Source organism: Idiotropiscis lumnitzeri, chromosome 14 (assembly GCF_059441095.1).
Source record: "Idiotropiscis lumnitzeri isolate Australia: NSW breed Sydney's pygmy pipehorse chromosome 14, RoL_Ilum_1.0, whole genome shotgun sequence".
Taxonomy (NCBI): Eukaryota; Metazoa; Chordata; class Actinopteri; order Syngnathiformes; family Syngnathidae; genus Idiotropiscis; species Idiotropiscis lumnitzeri.
The window spans coordinates 16822597-16844245 of NC_142404.1; the positions used below are offsets into that span (position 1 = coordinate 16822597).

The 21649-nt window shown below is 40.9% G+C and overlaps 3 protein-coding genes and 2 long non-coding RNA genes across 6 annotated transcripts; 3 read left to right on the forward strand and 2 right to left on the reverse strand.

The window, feature by feature from the left end:
* Positions 1-1805: 1805 nt before the first annotated feature.
* On the forward strand, positions 1806-13995 carry col28a2a (collagen, type XXVIII, alpha 2a). The gene is made up of 35 exons (XM_088315401.1): positions 1806-1920; positions 1991-2128; positions 2963-3537; positions 4051-4071; positions 4186-4245; positions 4941-4994; positions 5264-5308; positions 5390-5416; positions 5486-5530; positions 5613-5657; positions 6030-6083; positions 7175-7243; positions 7353-7421; positions 7552-7620; positions 8119-8187; positions 8744-8812; positions 8894-8962; positions 9070-9138; positions 9257-9328; positions 9407-9475; positions 9555-9626; positions 9736-9804; positions 9938-10006; positions 10109-10177; positions 10251-10319; positions 10407-10475; positions 10663-10731; positions 10808-10876; positions 10954-11034; positions 11160-11195; positions 11277-11313; positions 11866-12423; positions 12586-12863; positions 12956-13184; positions 13264-13995. Exons 2-35 carry the CDS (start codon positions 2002-2004, stop codon positions 13470-13472), a joined length of 3660 nt encoding a protein of 1219 aa, XP_088171527.1. The 5' UTR covers positions 1806-1920; positions 1991-2001; the 3' UTR covers positions 13473-13995.
* On the reverse strand, positions 3028-9419 carry LOC148323751 (uncharacterized). Its single transcript, XR_015846512.1, has 3 exons — positions 9086-9419; positions 8890-8977; positions 3028-3482 (listed from the first exon to the last, which is right to left on the reverse strand). It is a non-coding gene; the product is annotated as an uncharacterized LOC148323751 (long non-coding RNA).
* Positions 10342-15054, reverse strand: LOC148323752 (uncharacterized). Its single transcript, XR_015846511.1, has 4 exons — positions 14845-15054; positions 12952-13174; positions 12771-12855; positions 10342-10449 (listed from the first exon to the last, which is right to left on the reverse strand). It is a non-coding gene; the product is annotated as an uncharacterized LOC148323752 (long non-coding RNA).
* bbs5 (Bardet-Biedl syndrome 5) lies at positions 14522-17812 on the forward strand. The gene is made up of 12 exons (XM_088315400.1): positions 14522-14701; positions 14859-14941; positions 15025-15090; positions 15288-15337; positions 15481-15608; positions 15687-15822; positions 16023-16118; positions 16424-16486; positions 16563-16697; positions 17109-17192; positions 17474-17497; positions 17596-17812. The coding sequence occupies exons 1-12, from the start codon at positions 14640-14642 to the stop codon at positions 17695-17697; spliced, it is 1029 nt and encodes a 342-aa protein (XP_088171526.1). The 5' UTR covers positions 14522-14639; the 3' UTR covers positions 17698-17812.
* Positions 17813-17954: 142 nt separating this feature from the next.
* Positions 17955-21603, forward strand: klhl41a (kelch-like family member 41a). Of its 2 annotated transcripts, XM_088315396.1 has the most exons (7): positions 17955-18432; positions 18888-20018; positions 20455-20612; positions 20686-20793; positions 20873-21058; positions 21155-21301; positions 21373-21603. In XM_088315396.1, the coding sequence occupies exons 2-7, from the start codon at positions 18930-18932 to the stop codon at positions 21482-21484; spliced, it is 1800 nt and encodes a 599-aa protein (XP_088171522.1). In that variant the 5' UTR covers positions 17955-18432; positions 18888-18929; the 3' UTR covers positions 21485-21603. The 2 variants fall into 2 exon arrangements, with proteins under 2 accessions (XP_088171522.1, XP_088171521.1); XM_088315395.1 differs by lacking the exon at positions 17955-18432 and having other exon boundaries at positions 18459-20018.
* The last annotated feature ends 46 nt before the right edge of the window (positions 21604-21649 follow it).

Sequence of the window (21649 nt, forward strand, 5' to 3'; positions counted from 1 at the left end):
TCGTCAATGACGTCATATCCGGTAAGTAGCTACGGTCATTCACGTCACAAAATGAATTTGCATTATTAGCTAAATCCAAAGTAAATTGACAGAGCAGAAAGAAATAATTGAATGGAAAATAAATGTCAATTTATGTCAAAGGCTGATATTTATAAAACATACTTTACAACTTTCGGTGTGTCTCTGCACTTGATTTGTAAAGAATATAAGTGCACTGCACTACAAAAACTACAGTTGAACCTGAGAATAGTCAACCTAATATAATACTGTACTGTACATATTAATTCCATTCCCTTTTAATTCTTTTTCAATTCGAAAAGACGTTGAGGAGGGAAAAAATGTAGTTGGATCTTAGATTATCAGTGATAATAAGTTGTTACTCTGAGTGTTGGACTGTATATGAGTTAAACTTATGCCAGGTTAAAGATTCAAGTTTTTAAACAATATTTGATTAAAATGAAACACATTTGCATCACAATTGCAATACAATGCATGGCATTATCAAGTAACAGTAATTGGTATTGTGAGTAATGAAATGTAAGTCCTTGTTCTCGGTCAGAAAAAGTGACGTTGGCGCATCTCTTGTCTAAAGGCATTCGACAAAAATGCATTTTTTTAAACCTCACCTTGTTCAGGGTCACTGGAGACTTTTCCAGCTGATTTAAGTTGAGAGGTGAGCGACAGCCTGGACTGATCATCAGTCAATCACAACCATTCACATCCATAGGTGCGTATTTACAACACATTGTGCAATACTGTAATCATTCTGCTGCTGAGAACAACTTAAGAGATGTTTTTTTTTAGAATTATTATTTGTCACAACCAAGAAATACTGTCACAGCTCGTATAAATGATGAATGGCCGCATGTTGACGTTTATCATAGCGTGGATTTTGCCAACCTATCATTCAGTGAAACATTCTTTTGTGTCACAATGTCTCCTCTAATTACTTTTTGCCTGCAGCTTTGCAATACAAAGCCTCATCACCTGGAAAGAGTGAGCAAAAAGCTCCTCGAATCCATCGCCCGCAGTGTGCACCGGAACAACTAAAGTGGGAGGAGGACACCGAAAGGTCAGTGATGGTCATCTGTCGAGGTCGGAAGGTGAGAAGAAGGCCTGTGGCGGGCTGATGTTTTATTTGAGGAAAACAAATCTTTGTTTTTTAGTACTGTTTTTTTTTAAGGAAGCAAAGTCAAGTGTAGATTCCAAAAACAACAATGACTTGTTTTTTTTTTTTTGGAGTTGTTGCACCCAGTGTTTTTTTTTTTTTCCAGATCAGATTAACACCTCATCCATTTGAACTCACTTTCTCCAGGGAGGACTGTTCCGGTCTCAGTGCAAAGGTCCGGGTCAATGCCAGGTTGGATTCTTAACCTTTACAGCCCCCCCCGGCTGAGGAATGTATGCTTGCATTTATTGTAATTACAATCATTTTACCTTCCTTTTTTCAACTATTTGTTCAATTGTTCTTGTTTTTGAAAAACAATTTTCATGACAGTGTCAATCAAGTTGTAAATGCGGCTCTTGTATTGCAACTCATTAAAGTGTGCAGTGCACTGTTTTATTTTTTCATGCAACGTTCCGTAAGCTAACATCTGGAAAAAAAAGGTACCAAATGAGGAATTCCCAATGTCTACAATTCCAACTTCAAGCCCGTCATGTTTGGAAAACGTATTCTTGCCTTCTTGAGGCCCCGAGGCAAGAGAGGGGAATCTGCATGGGCAAGAATCCATTGAATTGCTTGGGTGGTTCTTCCTCATAAAAGAGGTGTGCGTTCTCAGGTTCTCTGACTCTGCTTCCAAGAAGGACGACATCGCTGTTGCGGCTGATGGATGGTCGATGAGAGAGCCGCTTCTCTTCATGCAACGTAGATAATCCTGCAGGTCCAAACAGTACATTGAAATAGTGCGACATCTCAAAGTAGGTTGAACGGTTGAGCCTGTTCTCTTGCCATTGGCTTGCATTTAAATTGTCATTCTTTTATTTGCAGTAGAGACGAGGATGTTTCTCTCCTGGGAATCAATGCTGTTGGCCACAGTACTGACTTGCGTCTGGGCTCAAGATCTGCACGATAGAAGAACCGCATCCCGCACAAAAACACTGGCTGCCAATATTTATGATGGGCAAGGTAAGCAAGATAAATTTGTTTTTTTTTTTGTTTTTTTATGAATTTGGAGTCTTCCTTCAAGTGCAAGACAGCATTTCTGAACCTCTATTTGTTTATTTTACATTAGAAGAATTTCCTGGCACAGCGCCAAGAAGTCTCAGAAGTAAATATATTGAAATCATGAAGATTCGCTCATGAATGTACTTGCTCAGTGGTGGGCGGACACGTTTTGTTGAGATTCTGCCGTACGAATATCAAGTGGTGAAACAAAGGTGAACGTTACATTCTGCCCTCTAGTGGACGTGCATTTAATTGTTCTGCCTATCACTACGTAAATGTCGCTGTCATAGATAGATAAACAAAGCGACAATATTTCTAGTAAGTAAATAAAACTTTTGGTGAGAATGAAATAAAGTTAAATTGGATCATTTCTGACAGCACATTTGATGATTTCTCACGTCCGGAGTAGGTTGTAATGTATTACATTTACTCCACTACATTTACTTAAGTACTTAACTTTTTGGATACATTTTTTTGTCAGCGTCATATTTTAGTATTTTTATTAAGAATAAAGAGAAATATTTCTTTATGAATATTTTTTGGGTGGTTGGGCAATATCTGCCTTTGTCCATTCCTATTACTAATTACACAGTACTTGAGTATTTTTTTTCACTGAAGACGTACTCAAGTATTTATTTTTGGAGTACCACATTTTTTATTTTCACTTGAGTCATATTGTAAAGTAGCAGTATTCTTCTTACTTGAATAAATTTTTTTACAATTCTGTCCTTCTTTCGGGGAACCTAACCTTGAGCCAATTGTGTTTAAACGGACTCCTTTTGTGTCTTCATGCAGCCATCCTGGATGAAGACTGTAGCTTGGAGCTCTCCTTCCTGTTGGACAGCTCCGAGAGTGCCAAAGACAACCACGAGCAGGAGAAGCAGTTTGCTCTGAACTTGGTGGATGGACTCCAAGGCATGAAACTGCAAACCGGCCGCAGCTTGAGTCTGAGGGTGGCGCTGCTCCAGTACAGCAGTGCAGTCATCACAGAGCAAAGATTTAACGACTGGAGGGGCACGGAGAATTTCAAGAACCGCATTGCTCCCATCGTTTACATCGGCCATGGCACCTACACCACGTACGCCATCACCAACATGACCAAGATCTACCAAGAGGAGTCCAGCCCGGGCAGCATTAAAGTAGCTGTGCTCCTCACCGATGGCTCCTCCCACCCGAGGAACCCGGATATTTTCTCTGCCGTCGCCGAGGCCAAGAACCAGGGGGTCCAGTTCTTCACTCTGGGCATTACCAGGACTGCCAACGAGCCCTCCAACGTGGCTCAGCTCCGCCTCCTCGCCAGTTCTCCCACATCGGACTTCCTCCACAATTTGCAGGACAAAGACATAGTTAAAAAAATAGCGACCAAAATTGTGAGTACAGGACGATTGTCTTTGAAGGCATTTTTTAAACTTTAAATTTACAAGAGGCTATCTATGTAGAAGTTGACAGATGGGAAAAACTAATGAAAGCATAACTAGAATTTGAAGGTTTTTTTTTCTGTTTTAAATATAGTTTGTCATTTTAATATACATTTTAGTTGATGTTTTTTAGCACTTTTTTAAAAAATTCACACGACATTCACTAATTTCCCACAACGTTGTTAAGCACTGTGTGGCTTTATCATTATGCATTTAATTTCCATTATTTCTGCCGAGCATGCTTAGAATAATTTTTAATTTGCTGTTTAAAAAAAAAAAATCACTCGGTATTTATTTAGTACATATATTTTTGTATTTATAGTTACATTTGATAGTTTAAAAAAAAATCAGTTTTGAAACTCCACAATTTCCCCATTAGAAATCTTTGTTACCTTTATCTTATCTTAATATAAGTGATTGATCATTTAAGAATGCAATTTCAATTATGTTTGCTTTTATTTGCAGAGTGAACTTGCTGATGAAGGAGTAAGTATCGCTTCCCTTTGAGGCATCGCACACTTAGAAATCGAAATTTGGCCGAATCACAAATATTATACTGATTCCAAAGCTAACGTTATGTAATCTTTTGTCTTTTCTTAGTGCCCACTGGCTCAGACGTGTGCCTGTGAGAAAGGCGAACGGGGCCCCAGTGGGCCTGCGGTGAGTAGCAACTTCTTTTTAAGTGTCAGAAGTCGACATGCCCTCAAGTCAGGTTTTGTTTCGTTGGTGTGAACGGCAATTGCACAAGTTGAAACAATCATGTTAAACGCTCGCCTTGTCTGTCTTGTAGACATTTTACAAAAGAGCAACTGAAATTACTTGGCATCAGCATGTTCAAACCAATGCATTAAGTTTCCTTTGTGCATGATCGCACTGAATTTTCTCAATCCGGATTGGATTGCTTATGCAAACTTGCATTCAAGCAAGCTGGCCAATAATCGTGCTCTGCTGACAGACAGTTGCTCGACCATTAACCAGGTGCTTTCTCCACGGCGAGATTCTTGAAATTCCTCCGCTCAGACAAGGCTGCTCTCATAATTGCTCTTATTGGTTTAATGGTCACGAAGCAGCAATGTCTGGAGGATAGCAACTGTCATGCATCCAGGTGCGTTTCAACGCAATGACCCCCGGTCCCGGAGGGCGAGACCACTCATGCCCCATTTATGCTTCAGACGTCATCTAGAAGTCACGCATGGTGTCATGCATAAGTGCTTTGAACTGTACATTCATGTCCGTCTTGGTGTCTCAGCCTGCCGAAAAATGCTTTTTTCTTTTTTTTTACATGGCTACACATGAATTTAATATAATTAAGCGAGCTGACAAAGCTAAAACCGCAATTCTGTTTAATTTTTTAGGGGAAAAAAGGTCGTCCAGGAGAGGAGGGAGCCCCCGGGCTGAAAGGACAAAAGGTATGCGGCTATACACACACATGGCTTGACCCTCTTGGCTGACAAGCTCTTAAAAAGTTATTTACACCTTTATCTCAGAATCGGGGTTGCACACCTGAGGTCCATTTTTCAATTTGAAACAAGTTAACATTGGTTCAGTTTCCTCAAGGTTGGGAAATTATTATTAACTCATTCACTACCAGCCGAGTAAAAACAAAAGTGCCGAATTACGGGGGAAAAAAATCGAGCATCTATTGATCTAATGACTCAGTCTCATGGTGACATTACAGGGTGAAGCAGGAATAAGTGGCACACCCGGGCGGGACGGTGCTGAGGTAAGTGAACCAAACATTCAATTAAAATAATTTTTACTGTAGCTTACTGCTTAATAGTTAACGATAAAAAAATATTTACAGGGAAAATCAGGCTACAAAGGAGAGCAGGTAAGTGCTCAGGAGAGAATACGCAATTCAAGTCTGCATGGACTTGGTAACTTGGTAATCTATCCGCAGGGTGAACGGGGAGAGTGCGGCACTCCAGGCATCAAAGGCGATAGGGTACAACAACATGAATCTCTAAATTGTCTTTTTTAAATTTGTACAATTTATCTGTCTATTGTCATGATGTGACCTTCTGCAGGGTCCGGAGGGTGTGATTGGTACAAGAGGATTTAGAGGACTACAGGTCAGTAAATTCCAATTGTCAAGTGATATAATGACAAAAGACGAAAATTGAACTCATGACATATATGATAATCGTCGAGTGAAGGTTATTTTAGATCACATATTCGAGGTGAACATTTTAATAAGTCCTACATTCATTGTAGGAAAGTTACATGTTCCCAATATTGTGTGGCATACGGTATGTATTATCGACACAATTTAATTTAATTTAATTTAATTTAATTTAATTTAATTTAATTTAATTTAATTTTATTTTATTTACCAAATGTTATCTTCTGACTTTTAACTTATTCCTCAAGCAGGAAGACCTTCGCTCCTTTTCAAACGTACAAAGTCATAATACACGCGAGATTTTAATGTTGTGTGTGTCCAGGGGCTACCAGGACCACATGGAGACATCGGACCAGAGGGCCCACAGGGAAAGCAGGTTATAGCATAATTTTTTTAAATAGCGTAGCATCCCTTCTGTTACCTTGGAATTTCCTTGATGATAACTTTTAACAACAGGTTGAAATGTTACCACGTCTGCGTGTTAACATGCAACACGGGAAGATAATTGCCTCAAAAATGACCTCTTAGTAAGCATTTGGTGATCTTCCCCATCCTTATTAGAATAGTGAAGGAATGAATCATCAGAAGGAAATGTTTTTCAGCTTGGCTTGTATCCAGTTTTTAAAATGAAAAAAAAATCAGGAAGTGCCCACAGCAGCGTCTCTTTTATGTATAACATGCAGTAACAAAATACATGAAAAGTTCTCATGTGATGACACATGTAAAGCATTTCCACCGGCGTAAATCACGCTGCTGAGTATTGATGTAATTTGGATTTGATTGACAGCGGTGCCTTGAGATATGAGTGACCCGACTTGTGTATTTTTATGAGCCGTTAGTTATGAGCCCTTTTTCGTTTTGACACTTGGACAAAATTTTGAGGTACGAGCGCTGTATGGTGCCAATGAACTCTAGTCACTTCACAAAAAGCAGCAGTTTGGTAGAGACTTCTTCAAATAAACACGATTCAAGATGTTTAATGCCACGTCCAGTTGAGGTACGCTGTCAACTTTAAACAAAAATAATAAAAACCTGTTGTGTATTTAAAACAAGGCAAACTCACAGGCATGTATTCTTTATCCTCTGTAAAAAAAATCCTCTGCAATCCATGAAACTGTTTAATTCTTTACATCCCGACCAAGTGAGTAACCAGACTGCACAATTACAGCGATGAAGGATCTAATCCAACTCCAAAAGATCTTCCACAATCTCAAAAACATGCCGCAGGGTGAACTTTAATTTCTCTGGAATGCATGTACAGTCGTTGTTGTTTTTATTTTTTTTACCACCAAAGTTGTCGACGTCAACAGCATTTTATCTTTTTATGCGCTGACAGACCTTTTGATGTTCTGTGTCAAGGTTGCATATGTGCTGAGACACTGTAACTTGACTGAAGATGACAGATTGAGCTCAAATCATGTCCTGACTTGTGAGGAGACGACTGATAACTCGATATTTCGATGACAGGGGGAACGAGGACCACCCGGCCCTCCAGGTATTCAAGGAGAAACTGGCATTGGGATACCTGGACCAAAAGTATGCGTCAAGTCTTTTCTTTTGTCTCGTTATTTTTTTTTTTTTTTTTTACAGTGCCTTATTTGCAGTTACATTTCTGTGTGTGTTAATCCTTTTTTTTTTTTTTCAGGGTGACATGGGATTCCAGGGGCGCCCAGGTCCTCCTGGTCCTACTGGCATTGGTGCACATGGCCCACCAGTGAGTTTGGACTTTTTAAAGTGGTTCAGATATTGGAGGAATGGATGAATTGTCCTTCATGTTTATTTCTGTGACATCAAATTCTTCGACCGGCGCTCTGTTTCTGATATGAGCAATCATGTTTTTACAGGGACCACAAGGACCACAAGGTGTTCAAGGGGAAAAAGGACCCACGGGGGAGGGCCTTCCTGGACCAAAGGTAAGATTTTATTTTAGCATAGCAATACTGTAAAAGGCCATTCCGGGCTGCTAGCTAATATTATATTTTGTTCGAACACATATTCCAATGTTAAATAATAGAACTTACATCATGCATTTTAGGTGCCAGATATTGTCTAACTTCCTGGACTGGTTGTTTCTGGTTTTAACTCCTCTGCTAAGCTCGGAATCATCTAAAAAGCCACCCACGCGTACAAATGCACGAAACTGCAAGCTGCTTATCCTTTAGGTCTACATTTCAATGGCACTGGAAAAAAGTCTACTCGAGGGGAATCATCTTGACGGGAGATGGTATGAAAGGAAAAATAAATAGTAACTTCCATTCCTTTCAGGTTGGATCATCTGAATGAGTGGCTAGCAGGAGGCAACATGCTCGTCGACTTAACTGTCTCAGTGGAGAACAATAGAAACTTGGCAAGGATCCAAAAAATATCAAGTGGTTGTGATGTAACGAACGCGACCTGATTTTGCTCCATAGGGTGATCGAGGGCTTCCGGGGCCGAGGGGAACGAGAGGACAACAGGGTGCGGGAATTAAAGGAGAACGGGCAAGTCAAATTCATGATTGTATCCTAAGAGAAGAAATTTCATTCTGTAAAGAACAGTGATGGGCAACTTAAAATATGTGCATATGTGCAAAAATGTAGGCTCTTATTATATTTCATTTTTCAATGTATGTAGTAAAGCAGACGTGGGCAAACTACGGCCCGGGGGCCATATGCGGCCCATTAAACGTTGTAATCAGGCCCGCCGAACTTGAACAAAAAATTAATGAATAAACCTTGTTAATGTTTTATTTTCTAAATATTGTGGGGGTTTTTGCTTTTGTTCACTTTCATTTAAAATTAAACTTTTTTTTTTTTTTCCTCCGATGAGGTGAGGTGACCAAAACACTCCATCCATCTGCTCCTGGTCCGGCCCCCTCTGTCAAACTTTAGAACCCATTGTGGCAAATTTACAGAAAAATTTATTAGGCCTACTCGTACAAAACCTGGTGTATGTCCCCATTTTAAGTCTAAAACGTACATTGAATATTTGTCATTCTTTTTTTAAAGTTTAAACGCATCTTTCACATATCTGCTCCATTATCTGCTTTCCTTCCAGGGTGAACTGGGGCCCTCGGGTCCCCCAGGCCCCACTGGGCTGACAGGAGTGGGTATACAAGGAGAAAAGGTCTGCAAACCAATTTCAATGTTTGTCATTTTACACCCTAACACTTATGATTGCTGAAATTAACATTTCATTCCTACCCAGGGAGTTGAGGGTCCAAGGGGTCCACCGGGAGTAAGAGGGCTTCCAGGAGAGGGTTTGCCTGGACCTAAGGTTTGTTGAGCAGTTCTCGAAATGCATAGAAAATACTTATCAAAATATATCAACAACATTCTTTGTGTCGCGATTTCTGAGGACCAACTTTATGTTTCTTTCGCAAGGGGGATCAAGGTTTACCTGGAGAGCAAGGATCACCTGGAGAGAGAGGTATTGGAGAATCTGGTCCAAAGGTGAGACGAGTCCTCCTTCCAAATCTTCTTGCTAAGGAATGGAATATCATATCATTTAGTTGCATTTATTAATGTTGTGGATCCATTTTGTAGTCAATGATTTCTTTGCACGACATAGGGAGAACCGGGTTCTGCTGGTTTAGGTGGCTTACCAGGTCTTCCAGGAGAGGACGGGGCCCCAGGACAGAAGGTATGGAAAATGACTCCAACCCTGGCTTGAACCTACAGAAAAACGCTCGGCTTCTGATCTACTTTTTTGCCCTTTTAGGGGGAGCCTGGGTTACCTGGTTCTAGAGGTTCTGAGGGACCTCCAGGAATCGGCACTCAAGGAGAGAAGGTTTGTATTTTGGTTTTGGTGCTTAACATGTTAAATCTCAGCACAGACCAGTCACACTCTGTATGGTACTCCTTTAAAGGGGGACCAGGGTCTGAGGGGTATCCGTGGGTTACATGGACCACCCGGGATCTCAGGACCTTCTGGTCCAAAGGTAGGAAACCAAAGAATCATTCATTCTATGATAAATACGATAAAGTCTCCGTGAAAAAATACTACAAATGATCTTATGTTGTTCCCCAAATTACGGTACCAATTGTCAGGGTGAACGTGGGGTACCAGGACACCAGGGCGTTCCGGGTCAGCCAGGACGATCCATAACTGGACCAAAGGTGAATGACTGTTTGCTTATTAATCAATAATACACATCTTGGATAACAAAATAAATTATTGTTGTCCATCAAATGTATTGAAATAGATAACTTTAGACAAATTATCACTATGGCTTCAATTTCTTGTCTTCAGGGGGATCTAGGTCCCGCTGGGCCCAATGGACCGATTGGGGAAACAGGCCTTGGACTTCCAGGTCCAAAGGTAAATGCTACTGCTATAACTTAGTGTTCTCTAAAAGAAAAAAGAAAAAACACATCAGCGTTGTGTTACTGAGATCATCTCAACTGGAATTTGTTCCATCAGGGTGATCGAGGGAATACCGGTCCGCATGGGCCACCCGGTCCAAAAGGCGAAGGCAGCCCAGGACCTTTGGTTTGTAAAACCAAATCGACCAAGACATTTTTATCACCCTTGGCCTGCCTAACAAGATGTATTTCTTTTCAAGGGCCTACCAGGAATTCCAGGTTTACCAGGCGAGCCCGGCCCAGAAGGAATAGGAATTCCCGGACCGAAGGTTTCACTTTCTATAGTGATCCTTTGAAATGGTTTTGTGTACGCAGGATTATTTTAAACCAGTTTGTTCATGTCATGTCTTTTCCAGGGTGACGTTGGCTTTCGAGGATTGCCGGGTTTGCCCGGCCCACCTGGAGAAGGAATACAAGGACCTCCAGTGAGATTATATTACTTACATTTTACACTCAAAATATGATTTTAAATATAAAAAAAATATAGATATATCGATATGATGTGACGTTTCTTTGACAACTGCCATTTATGGTCCGAAACAACATTTTAATCTGAATTATTAATTTTGTGTGTGTGTGTGTTGTTTTTTTTTTTTTTTAATGTGTTCCAAGGGTAATGTTGGTCGAGCCGGACCTCCTGGCCCAAATGGACCACCAGGAGAGGGTATTCAAGGACCAAAGGTAAACATCACCACCAGTTCACGTCCCAATTAATTAAATAATTTAGCCTTGCTAACTGAATGTTTATCTACGCCAGGGAGATCCTGGATCCCAAGGTCTGACTGGACCAAGAGGGCCGAGAGGAGATGGTTTTCCTGGCGCTAAAGTAAGCGTCTTGATTTATTTTAAGTGTCGCATTTATCATCAACTCTATCGGACTCTAAATATCCTTTGTTGATACAGGGTGACCGCGGGTCTCAGGGTGAGAGGGGAATGAAAGGTGCAAAGGGAGATTCGGGAGATGCAGGACTGCCTGGTGAAGCAGTATGTAAAAATAGACTTTGCTCAGCATACTTTGTCTAATTGATAATTATGAAAAATTATTTTCAATATTGATAAATGTGAAGTTCTTCAAGCGATTAAAACTGTGACGCTTCATCAATTAACAGGGAAAACCAGGAATCAAAGGAGACGCAGGCCTTACAGTAAATTCATTTGAATCCATTTATGACTATTTGGAAAACTTGAACGGTATAGTTCTAATGCAGTTTGCTTTTGATTTTCAGAGAGAGGACATTATTAAGCTCATTAAAGAAATATGTGGTAAGTGTGAGTCCTATTAATGTCTGTGTTAGGAATACTGCAAATATACTAACTGCATTTACAAGAGTGGGCGCATATTAAATATGATCAAATGAAAAGAAATGGCGCATATGGGATTCAGATTGAATTCTTGCTGAATTTTTAGTGGGTAATGTTTGTTTGTATTATGTAGATACCAGAAATATCATTTTAGAATCGCACGCACTTTATCACAGCTTTGGTCAAACTACGGCCCGGGGGCCACATGCGGCCCGTTAAACGTTTTAATCCGGCCCGTGGAACTTGAAAAAATTCAATGAACAAACCTTGTTAATGTTTTATTTTCTAAATACGGTGGTTTTTCAAAGACATATATATATATTGTTGTCACGCTTTTGTTCACTTTCATTTCAAATTAAATGTTTTTTTTTTTTTCTCCGATGAGGTGAGGTGACCAAAACACTGCATCCATCTGCTCCTGGTCCGGCCCCTCTGTCAAATTTTAAAACTCAATTGTGGCCCACCAATCAAAAATGTGATGCGCATGCGCTAATTGTATTTTGCTGTTGTCAGGATGCGGCGTCAAATGCAAAGAAAGACCAATGGAACTGGTCTTCGTGATCGACAGCTCCGAGAGCGTCGGCCCGGACAACTTTGAAATCATCAAAGATTTTGTCACCAGACTGGTGGACCGGACCGCAGTGGGACGCAATGCCACGAGAATCGGCCTCGTCCTCTACAGCCTGGACGTCCATTTGGAGTTCAACTTGGTGCGCTACGTGAACAAACAGGATGTGAAGCAGGCCATCCGAAAGATGCCTTACATGGGCGAGGGCACCCACACTGGCACCGCCATCAGAAAGGCCACGCAGGAGGCTTTCTACAGCGCCCGGCCCGGTGTCAGGAAGGTCGCCATCGTCATCACCGACGGTCAAACCGACAAGCGAGAGCCTGTTAAACTCGATATCGCCGTGAGAGAGGCCCATGCTGCAAATATCGAAATGTACGCACTGGGGATCGTCAATTCTTCGGATCCGACGCAGGCGGAGTTTTTGCGAGAACTCAACCTCATTGCCTCTGATCCTGACAGTGAACATATGTACCTTATTGATGACTTCAACACTCTACCAGGTGATTATCTAATCCACGTGGAGCAATATTTTCATTAATATTGCTTTTTTTTTTTTTTAGAAAATAACAACGGACGTGAATTCCCAAATGCTGAGCTGCTTTACTATATTGCACTTCCTTTTGCCTCCATTTTTTTTTTCATTTGTTACGTTCTGGTTTCAGCACTCGAGTCTAAACTGATCAGCCAGTTCTGCGAGGATGAAAACGGCGCCCTCATCTACAATCGCATCACAAACGGGCACTGGAACGGCAACAACGGAATCGGTATTAATGGAAATAACGGATACGGACAGCATTCAAATGGATTCAATGGAAAAACCAAGAATGAAGTAAACGGGAATGATTACCAAGCGGGGGTCACAAATGTGAGACGTTCCAACAGCCGAGGCCGTGGAGACACTTTCACGCTGCCCATCAGTGCTGATCCACTTCCTATTGAGGTCATTTCCCAAAATTATTTGGCTTTACAAATTCTGATGTCAAAAGTACCGGTAAATTAAATACTCAGATGTTTTTTTTTTGTCTCACTCAGGTGGAAGAAGATGAGGACGGTGAAGATTTGGACTTGAGGGCCCATGTGAGGGCCAGCGGCAGTGTGGTTGTCGTGAACAAAACAGCAACTTTGTCACATGTGAAGGGAAGCGCCGTCTCCAATGAAGCAGTCTCATCGTCATCTTCATCATCATCATCCTCCACCGCAGGTTCTTCATCCACAAACTCGAATCAGTTGCAGCGTGTAGTGAATCCCGTCCTACCAGAAGGTGAGAATTGCGTGCAATTAATCTCACTTGATTAATTCTGCATCATCACAAGGAGTTTTTTTTTTTTATCCTCCTTCAGAGGTTCCGCTTCGCGATCCCCGCTGTAACCTCAGCTTGGACCAAGGCACCTGCAGAACGTACAACATCCGCTGGTATTATGACAAGCAGGCTAATTCTTGCGCACAGTTCTGGTACGGCGGCTGTGCCGGAAATAACAATCGATTTGAAACCGAAGATGAATGCAGGAAGACTTGTGTTAAATTGAGGACAGGTGTTCAAGGTTTTTGATATCAAATATGTACATTCGCTAGACAATTTATGATCCTCGGCTAATTGCCATATTTTAGCAAGTCAAGAGTAAGGGAAGAAAAGTGGACATTTTACAACTCAATCAATCTGTGGTGACTTTTTTCACAGTGAAGTAATAGTGGCAACTAAAAATAAAAAAATATACAAATATCATTCACCATCAATGTGATATTATCCAAGATCTATTAGATGCTATACAAAGTTTTCTACATCTCTGAGCCATTTGCTTTACTTTGAAATCGATGCTGCCAGTCAAATTATTTCAATGTCTGGTGTGTAGTTGTAATCGGCAACTGCAATACAGGGACACTATTTTTTTTTAAGTTACCGGTACATGTGCAGAATTCTACGTACTGAAGTTGTCATCGGGTGAGAGGTGATCCCGTTCTGCTTATTATTGTCTTCTTAATCCCTCCATGAAATGTGTCACAAGTTGGGCTGTGTGTGACTGTTTGAATTAACGTCTTTATATGTGTTTTTATTAATAAAATAATAAAACTGTTGTCTGCTTGTTTTTATCCATAGTTCTTGTGTCGGCCTGAAATCACTTTTGGCAAGGAAACTTGCTGTTCTTAGCAATTTACGACAAAATAAACACCACAGACCTTAAAGTCAAAAGATGAAAATGTACTGTACATACGATACAGTGGTGCCTTGAGATATGAGTGACCCGACATACGAGTTTCTTGAGTTCTATACATTTTAAATATCTGAAATGGTTTTCAAGCGAAACAGAATACCTGATATTTGGGGGAAACTTTAAAAAGGCACTCTTTAAGTAATTAGGTACAAATTATAAAAAAAAGAATAATGCTCGATTTTCTTAACAGTAATAATTGAACAGATATGTACATCTTAAGGTTATAATTCACCCCTGCGTGTGAAGCAATACTCAATGACACTCAATCGACGGTTATCAACGTACTTATATGCCTCTTTAATTGTTAAATTCTTTTTATATGAGAATTATTAATTCATCCGTAGTGAAATCGCATAATTTGTCCTACCTGCCTTGCCGTCTGTTGCCATGGAAACTATAGCTCGTCAGAAACATCCCAGATTAGCAAATCTGCTACTTAGCTAGTAACCACAGTTATAGCAGCGATAAAACTAAAATAAAAAAGATCATCGTACAACTTTTCAATCATGGCATCCGTTTTAGATGCTCTTTGGGAGGACAGGGATGTTCGTTTCGACATAACCGCACAGTAAATTACATTTACTTGCTCGTTAGTTTAGCGATGTATAGCATGTTTATCTTTCACTAGTCGTGCTAATCGATATCGTTTATTTTTCTTTTTTATGGTCCTGCTTGGTTATTACACATATTATACGCGTAAATGTCACTTACATTTTCTCCCACAGGCAGATGAAAACTCGGCCTGGTGAAGTGCTGATAGACTGCTTGGACTCCATCGAAGACACCAAAGGAAATAACGGAGATCGAGGTAGCTTTGGGATCAAACTATGAGGATAAGCAACTTGTGTTTGGATGGTCATCAATCTAAATATCTTTTTTTTCCCTCCGTAGGACGACTATTGGTGACCAACCTGAGAATTATTTGGCATTCTTTGGCCTTGCCCAGGGTGAATTTGTGTAAGTAATTAAAGTAGTTAATCAGCAATGTCAGGTATTTTGACTCTTGCCATTCAATGACTTTTACTTATAAAAACTAATTAAAAGTCTAAATGCCTGTAAAAACAAATGTTGTCATCTGATTTTTGTGTTTGTAAAATAAAGTGTATTCCACATTTTCGTGCTTAACAGAGCTAATGCCAGTTTTGTTTTTTCAGCTGTGGGGTACAACTCTATCATTAACATCACAACAAGAACAGCAAACTCAGTCAGTATACCTTGTGTTTTCTTGAATAATAATTTGTCCTGATTATGGAACAGTTTCTCATATAGGAAATAATGTTTGCTTCATTACAATGAATTTAATGATATCATTACTGTGTTTCGTGAACTTAACCAATTTCCCTCCAGAAACTTCGAGGCCAAACCGAAGCTCTGTACATCCTGACCAAGTCCAACAACATCAGATTCGAGTTCATCTTCACCAACGTGGTTCCAGGAAGCCCCCGCCTCTTTACATCCGTCATTGCTGTGCACAGGTAACAAAGCAAGGAAAATTCTCAACATAGTTGTACTAAAAGCTGTAGCACGCTAAGTATTTGATTTATTTGACACAGAGCCTACGAAACGTCTAAAATGTACCGAGACCTGAAACTGCGAGCGGCGCTTATACAAAACAAGAATCTGCGACTTTTACCTCGGGAGCAAGTTTATGACAAAATCAACGGCGTCTGGAATTTATCAAGTGACCAAGTAAGTGTTTTCATACTAAAATGTTTCTATGGAATGTTCTTTTCTCTGCAGTTTCATTGTCTGTATGAACTGTGCTGACTGACTTGAAACAAATTCTGTAAATAAACTCCCACTTGAATTTCACTACCTGCTATGAGAACAGACGTTTGCGTCTAATGTTTGTTGATTATTTTTTTGATTCGTACCTTTGTGTCTTTTAGGGGAACCTGGGAACTTTCTTTGTCACCAACGTGCGGATTGTATGGCATGCCAATATGAATGAGAGCTTCAACGTCAGCATTCCTTACCTGCGGATTGTACGTATTTTGGGCTTCATTTAGCTGTATCATTACCATTTAAAAAAAAATAAATTAATGTTATACGTAATCTCTAATGGAATTCATTTGTTCGTAATATTGTTTGATGTGTTTTGAGTTTCATTTAAATGAATGCAAATGGTGTCATTCTAACCGCTTGTTATACCTTCATAATAATAAAAAAGATATCTTGCAGGTTTCCCATAGACTAATTCACCCCTTTTAAACGTTATAAAGCATTTTATTCATGTCGCATGTTCTCTATTTGATATAAGCTGTTTTATGCGTATCTTTCCCTCCTAAAGTGGTCGATCAGAATAAGAGATTCCAAGTTTGGCTTGGCTTTGGTGATAGAGAGTTCCTCCCAGGTAAGTTGATGATACTTTAGAGTTACATTTGTATTTATGTTTGTAAATTACAAATATCTACCGTTTTGTTTTGTAGAGTGGCGGCTATGTGCTGGGATTCAAGATTGATCCTGTGGACAAGCTCCAAGATGCTCTTAAAGAAATCAACTCGCTACATAAGGTTTACTCTGCAAGCCCCATTTTTGGAGTGGATTATGAAATGGAAGAAAAGGTACGCAAACATTCAGGTGCGTCTCGGTAAATTAGGGTATCATGGTGAGAAAACGGTTTCAGGAGTGAACCTCATATAGATTCACTTGAAAAATTATCTAGATTAAAAAAAATGTAAAACATTTAATGAATCTTTTTTAATTTAACTACTGAAAAAAATCTATTTTTTTGTATCTCTTAATTACGCTGTACTTTTTGTGACAATTTTTTTTTCTGGCGCGTCACAAATATTCCCTGTATTAAAAAAAAAAAACTCAAATGAAGCATTTAAAAAAAATAAACGAACAAACCCTCTCTAAAAACGAATTAATACTAACATAAAAAAATAAAATCTCACTAGAATGAAAAAATCCCAAAGTATTCTTACCCTGTCTTGTTGTCATAGTGATGTTTGTCCTCACAATCCTTCCAGCCTCTGCCACTGGAAGAAGTGACGCAGGAGCAGCCTCCTGATGACGTGGAAATCGAGCCGGATGAGCAGACGGATGCTTTCACTGTGAGTGGCTCTGTTTGTCGTCGTCACTCTCAGCACCCCTGCTGGGGACTCTGCGGTGGTTTTGCTTTCCGGCTCCAAGAATAGATGCTGACCACTGACATGCTACATCATGAACACACAAATACAAAAGTGTTAATTTTAATCTGACAAGCAGGTGGTCACACAAGCTATTTGTAACCTAAAAACATATTCCAATTCATAAATGTATAACCAATTTATAAACTCTTAACATAAGTAGCCTTCATTTTATTTTAAACTCGTCAATTGTTGTTCACCCACAGGCATACTTCGCTGATGGCAACAAGGTAATTCCCCACAATGCATTGTGCTTGAATCTAAAATTAATATTCACCAATATTCTTGACGTCAAACATTTTTGATCACATGCATCTGTTCTCTCAAGCAACAAGACCGCGAGCCCGTTTTTTCGGAGGAGCTTGGCCTCGCCATTGAAAAGCTGAGGGATGGATTTACCCTTCAAGGACTGTGGGAAGTCTTGAACTGAAATATTCATTATTTTCCTATCATCGATGTAGATATTGTGATTACAGAAACTAGATTTACACGGCTGTATAGTTTTGATAGTTTTTTATTTTAGTCCATATATATAAAACATATTTATTGTGAACATGTCTGTAAAAAATGATGTGAGTGTTTGTTTTAAAGAAAATAAATACCTTATACAGTCCATCTGTGTATACTGTATCTAACTAACCATATTCATATTTTTGGAACAGCAGTAGTGATTTTATTTATTCGATATCTTTTTATTTGAAATTTGCATTGATAAGTGCTACTTCCGGTTTAGTGCTTTTATTTTGAATGCAAACTTCCTGTTTAGTACAGTTCACACGTAAGGTAACTTAACAGTACAACCAAGACTTTTTGTATTGAGCTATATAAACGAAAATTATTTAAACTAACACCCCCACCTAAGAGGCAAAAGCTCTTACGGTGATTAGCTTCGAAGGTTACACGGTTATGGTTAAATGTTGCTCAAAAAAATAAACCACAAAATCATCAGTAAAGTCTCATCCTTGTTCGGACTAGTTTTGTCCCCTAACTCATGATTTGGACATGAGAGGAACAGCGTCTAAACACGGCACTCAAATATTTTACTAATGCTAAAAGAGGACAAAGTGTCATCGCCTATAGCAGCAGCTGTTCCTTCAATGTGGCTACATGCTAATACTGGTCAGCAGGGTCTTCGGTTTATGGCTTCGTGTCCTGAGAATACAAGGTACATATGAGCAATAAGTACTAAAAAAAAATCGAAACTGGTTAAAAACAGTTTAACGCTAAATTCAATAAGCCGACAGCGCAGTTCTGTCTTTTCATATTTTCTTCAAACGGCACCTAAGCAAGATCTTAACCGAACTAAAAAAATTTTTTATTTAAGTATAGGCTGAAAAAAGTTACTTAAGTACAGTAATTAGGTATTATTTCTGAGCTCTGGCTGATGTAGCGCTAAAGCTCATAGGTTATTTATGTGAAGCCCACTAACAATGCTGTTCCGAATCACCAGGGTGACGAGGCTCCTCAGTTGTTTTTACTCCATGACAGCTGTGTGTGGGCTCTGATAGCGCCAAGCTAAATTCTTCCTGGATGGGACGGCGGGCTAAATTTAGAGGAGCGCACTTATATCGACTGCAGCCTCAGATCTGACCGCCTTAAAACTCTGCTCTTTCACTCCAGCCAGCCAGTCGGTATTCACACTGCTGCTCTTCCGATCCATTCATGACCACGATGGACCCTCGAGGGTTGAAGGAAGATCTCCGCCTCTTTCAGAGCACCTTGCTTCAGGATGGACTCAAAGAGCTTCTGAATGAAAATAAATTAGTGGACTGCATCCTGAAGGTGGGCGACAGGAGTATCCCCTGCCATCGGCTCATCTTGGCCGCGTGTAGCCCTTACTTCCGGGAGCTTTACTTCTCTGAAGATGGCAGGGAAGTGGACAAAAAGGAGGTGGTTTTGGAAGATCTGGACCCCACCGTCATGGAGTCGATTGTGAACTACATGTACTCGGCCGAGATTGACATCAATGATGACAACGTGCAGGACGTCCTAGCGGTTGCCAGTCGCTTCCAGATCCCTTCTGTGTTCACGGTGTGCGTGAACCTCCTCCAGCAAAAGCTAACTCTGAAGAACTGCCTCGCAATTTACAGGCTGGGGCTCATGCTCAACTCCCCCAGATTGGCAATCGCGGCCAGAGATTACATCGCCGATCGTTTCGTGACCGTCGCCAAGGATGAGGACTTTTTGGAACTCGCTCCTCTTGAACTCTTTGCTCTTATTGGAGCGGATGCCCTGAATGTGGAGAAGGAAGAGTTGGTCTTTGAAACCCTCATGAGATGGATCCGGAAAGACCAGGAGAATCGAATCAAGTCCTTACCGGAGGCCTTTGAGTGCATCCGATTCCGTTTACTCCCAGAGAAGTACTTCAAGGAAAAGGTAGAAAAGGACGATCTGATTAAGAGCGATCCGGAGCTTGCCAAAAAAATCAAAGAGATCAGGGAAGCATTTGCGGGGAAGTTGCCCGAGGAGAAAACGGGCGACGCTGAAGGCGAGGAGGCCAAATTGCCCGGCTACCTAAACGATACGCGCCGATATGGCATGTTCACGAAAGATTTGGTGCTTATGATCAACGACACAATGGCGGTGGCCTACGACGGCCAGGAAAATGAATGTTTTTTGGCCGCCGTGACTGAGCAGATCCCCCGAAACCACGTCAGTCTGGTCTCAAAGAAGAACAACCTTTATGTGTTGGGAGGACTCTTTGTAGACGGAGACAACAAAGACAACCCACTGCAGTGTTACTTCTACCAGGTAGACGTTTTCGTTTATTAAAAGTACAAAAATCTGAGGACTGTTGTCACAAAAGATATCTTTCAAATCCCAACTCCATTTGAATCTTCGCCAGCCTTGTCTGTCACACCATTATGCCCTCCTGAAAGGATTCTTCCAGAATGGTCCACAGGTCCAGTTTCACAGCCATCTCGATGTCATCCACGCCTTGTGACCCCCTTGAACTCGGGAAAGAGGAAGAATCCCCACAGAGCCAGGTTGGGTGAGCAGGGCAGTTGCTCCAGTGTGGAGATATTCTTCAGTTGCTCAGGGAGCAGGACAAAACCCCAGAGATTGAGTTGAATTTTTTTCGTAAGAGTAGTTTGGGTTTGAGATGTATCTTTTGCGACACACCTCGTATCTCTGGCGTTTGACTTGCCTCTTGCCATAAATCAACTTCTTGAAAACGTCCTTCCAGATGGACAGTCTTGCTGGAGGTTGGCTTGCGTTGCCGCCTATGCCCTCTCCCAGGTGCTTGTTCGCCATGGGGGAGTTTGACAATCTCATCTTCGCTGTGGCGGGAAAAGACTTGGAGAGCAGCGAGTCTTATGACACGGTTATGTGCTACGACACAGAGTAAGGAATATCGTCGCAAGAGCTCTGATTATTTATATATATTTTTTTAATTCCTTCTTTCTGCCATTTCTAGAAAGATGAAATGGTCTGAAACCAAAAAGTTGCCACTGAGGATCCACGGACACTGCGTGGTCTCCGAGAACGGACTGGTTTATTGTGTTGGCGGCAAAACAGATGAGAAGTAAGTTGGACTATTTTCTTTCCATTTTCAGCTTTGATTATTTTCTCACTTGAGGTCAAATGTCATGTTCGCACCCAAGTAAAGCCACCAATAAGATGTTCGCGTACAACCACAAGAGGTCCGAGTGGAAAGAAGTGGCCTCTATGAAAACGCCACGGTCCATGTTTGGTGCCGTCACCCACAAGGGGAAGATCATCGTGGCGGGAGGAGTCAATGAGGAAGGCCTCACTGCTGCCTGTGAAGCGTACGACTTTTCAACCAACAAGTATGTCGATCCCGCGTGACGTTCCGGTTTTAAGTTATCATTTCCGTCATCCAACCGTTTTCTTGGGATCACATTGACGTGTGCATCTTATTCCAGGTGGTCACCATTCACGGAGTTTCCCCAGGAGAGAAGTTCCATCAACCTGGTCAGCTGCGGAGGACTCTTATACGCCATCGGAGGATTTGCCATGGTCCAGAACGACGACAAGGAGTGCGAGCCCGTCAAAGTCGTGGATATTTGGCAGTACGTGACTCATGCAAATGATCGATCGTGATACGTGACTGCACTCTTGAGAATGTGCTCGCTCCTTCCAGGTATGAAGATGACAAGAAGGAGTGGACGGGGATGATCCGGGAGATGCGTTATGCGTCTGGAGCCTCGTGTGCGTCCATGCGCCTCAATGCAGCCCGCATGGCCAAACTCTAACAGCTCAGGAATATTGTTGAATTTCTACTCATGTTTGGACACTTTTCTGATCATTTACTGGATAATCTGTGTGTCACGACAGAGTACATCCAAAAGAAAACTTTGTCTATTGCTGTGAATGGTGGTTTGCGTCATTTCACTTTTTACCATTAATGTGATCTATAA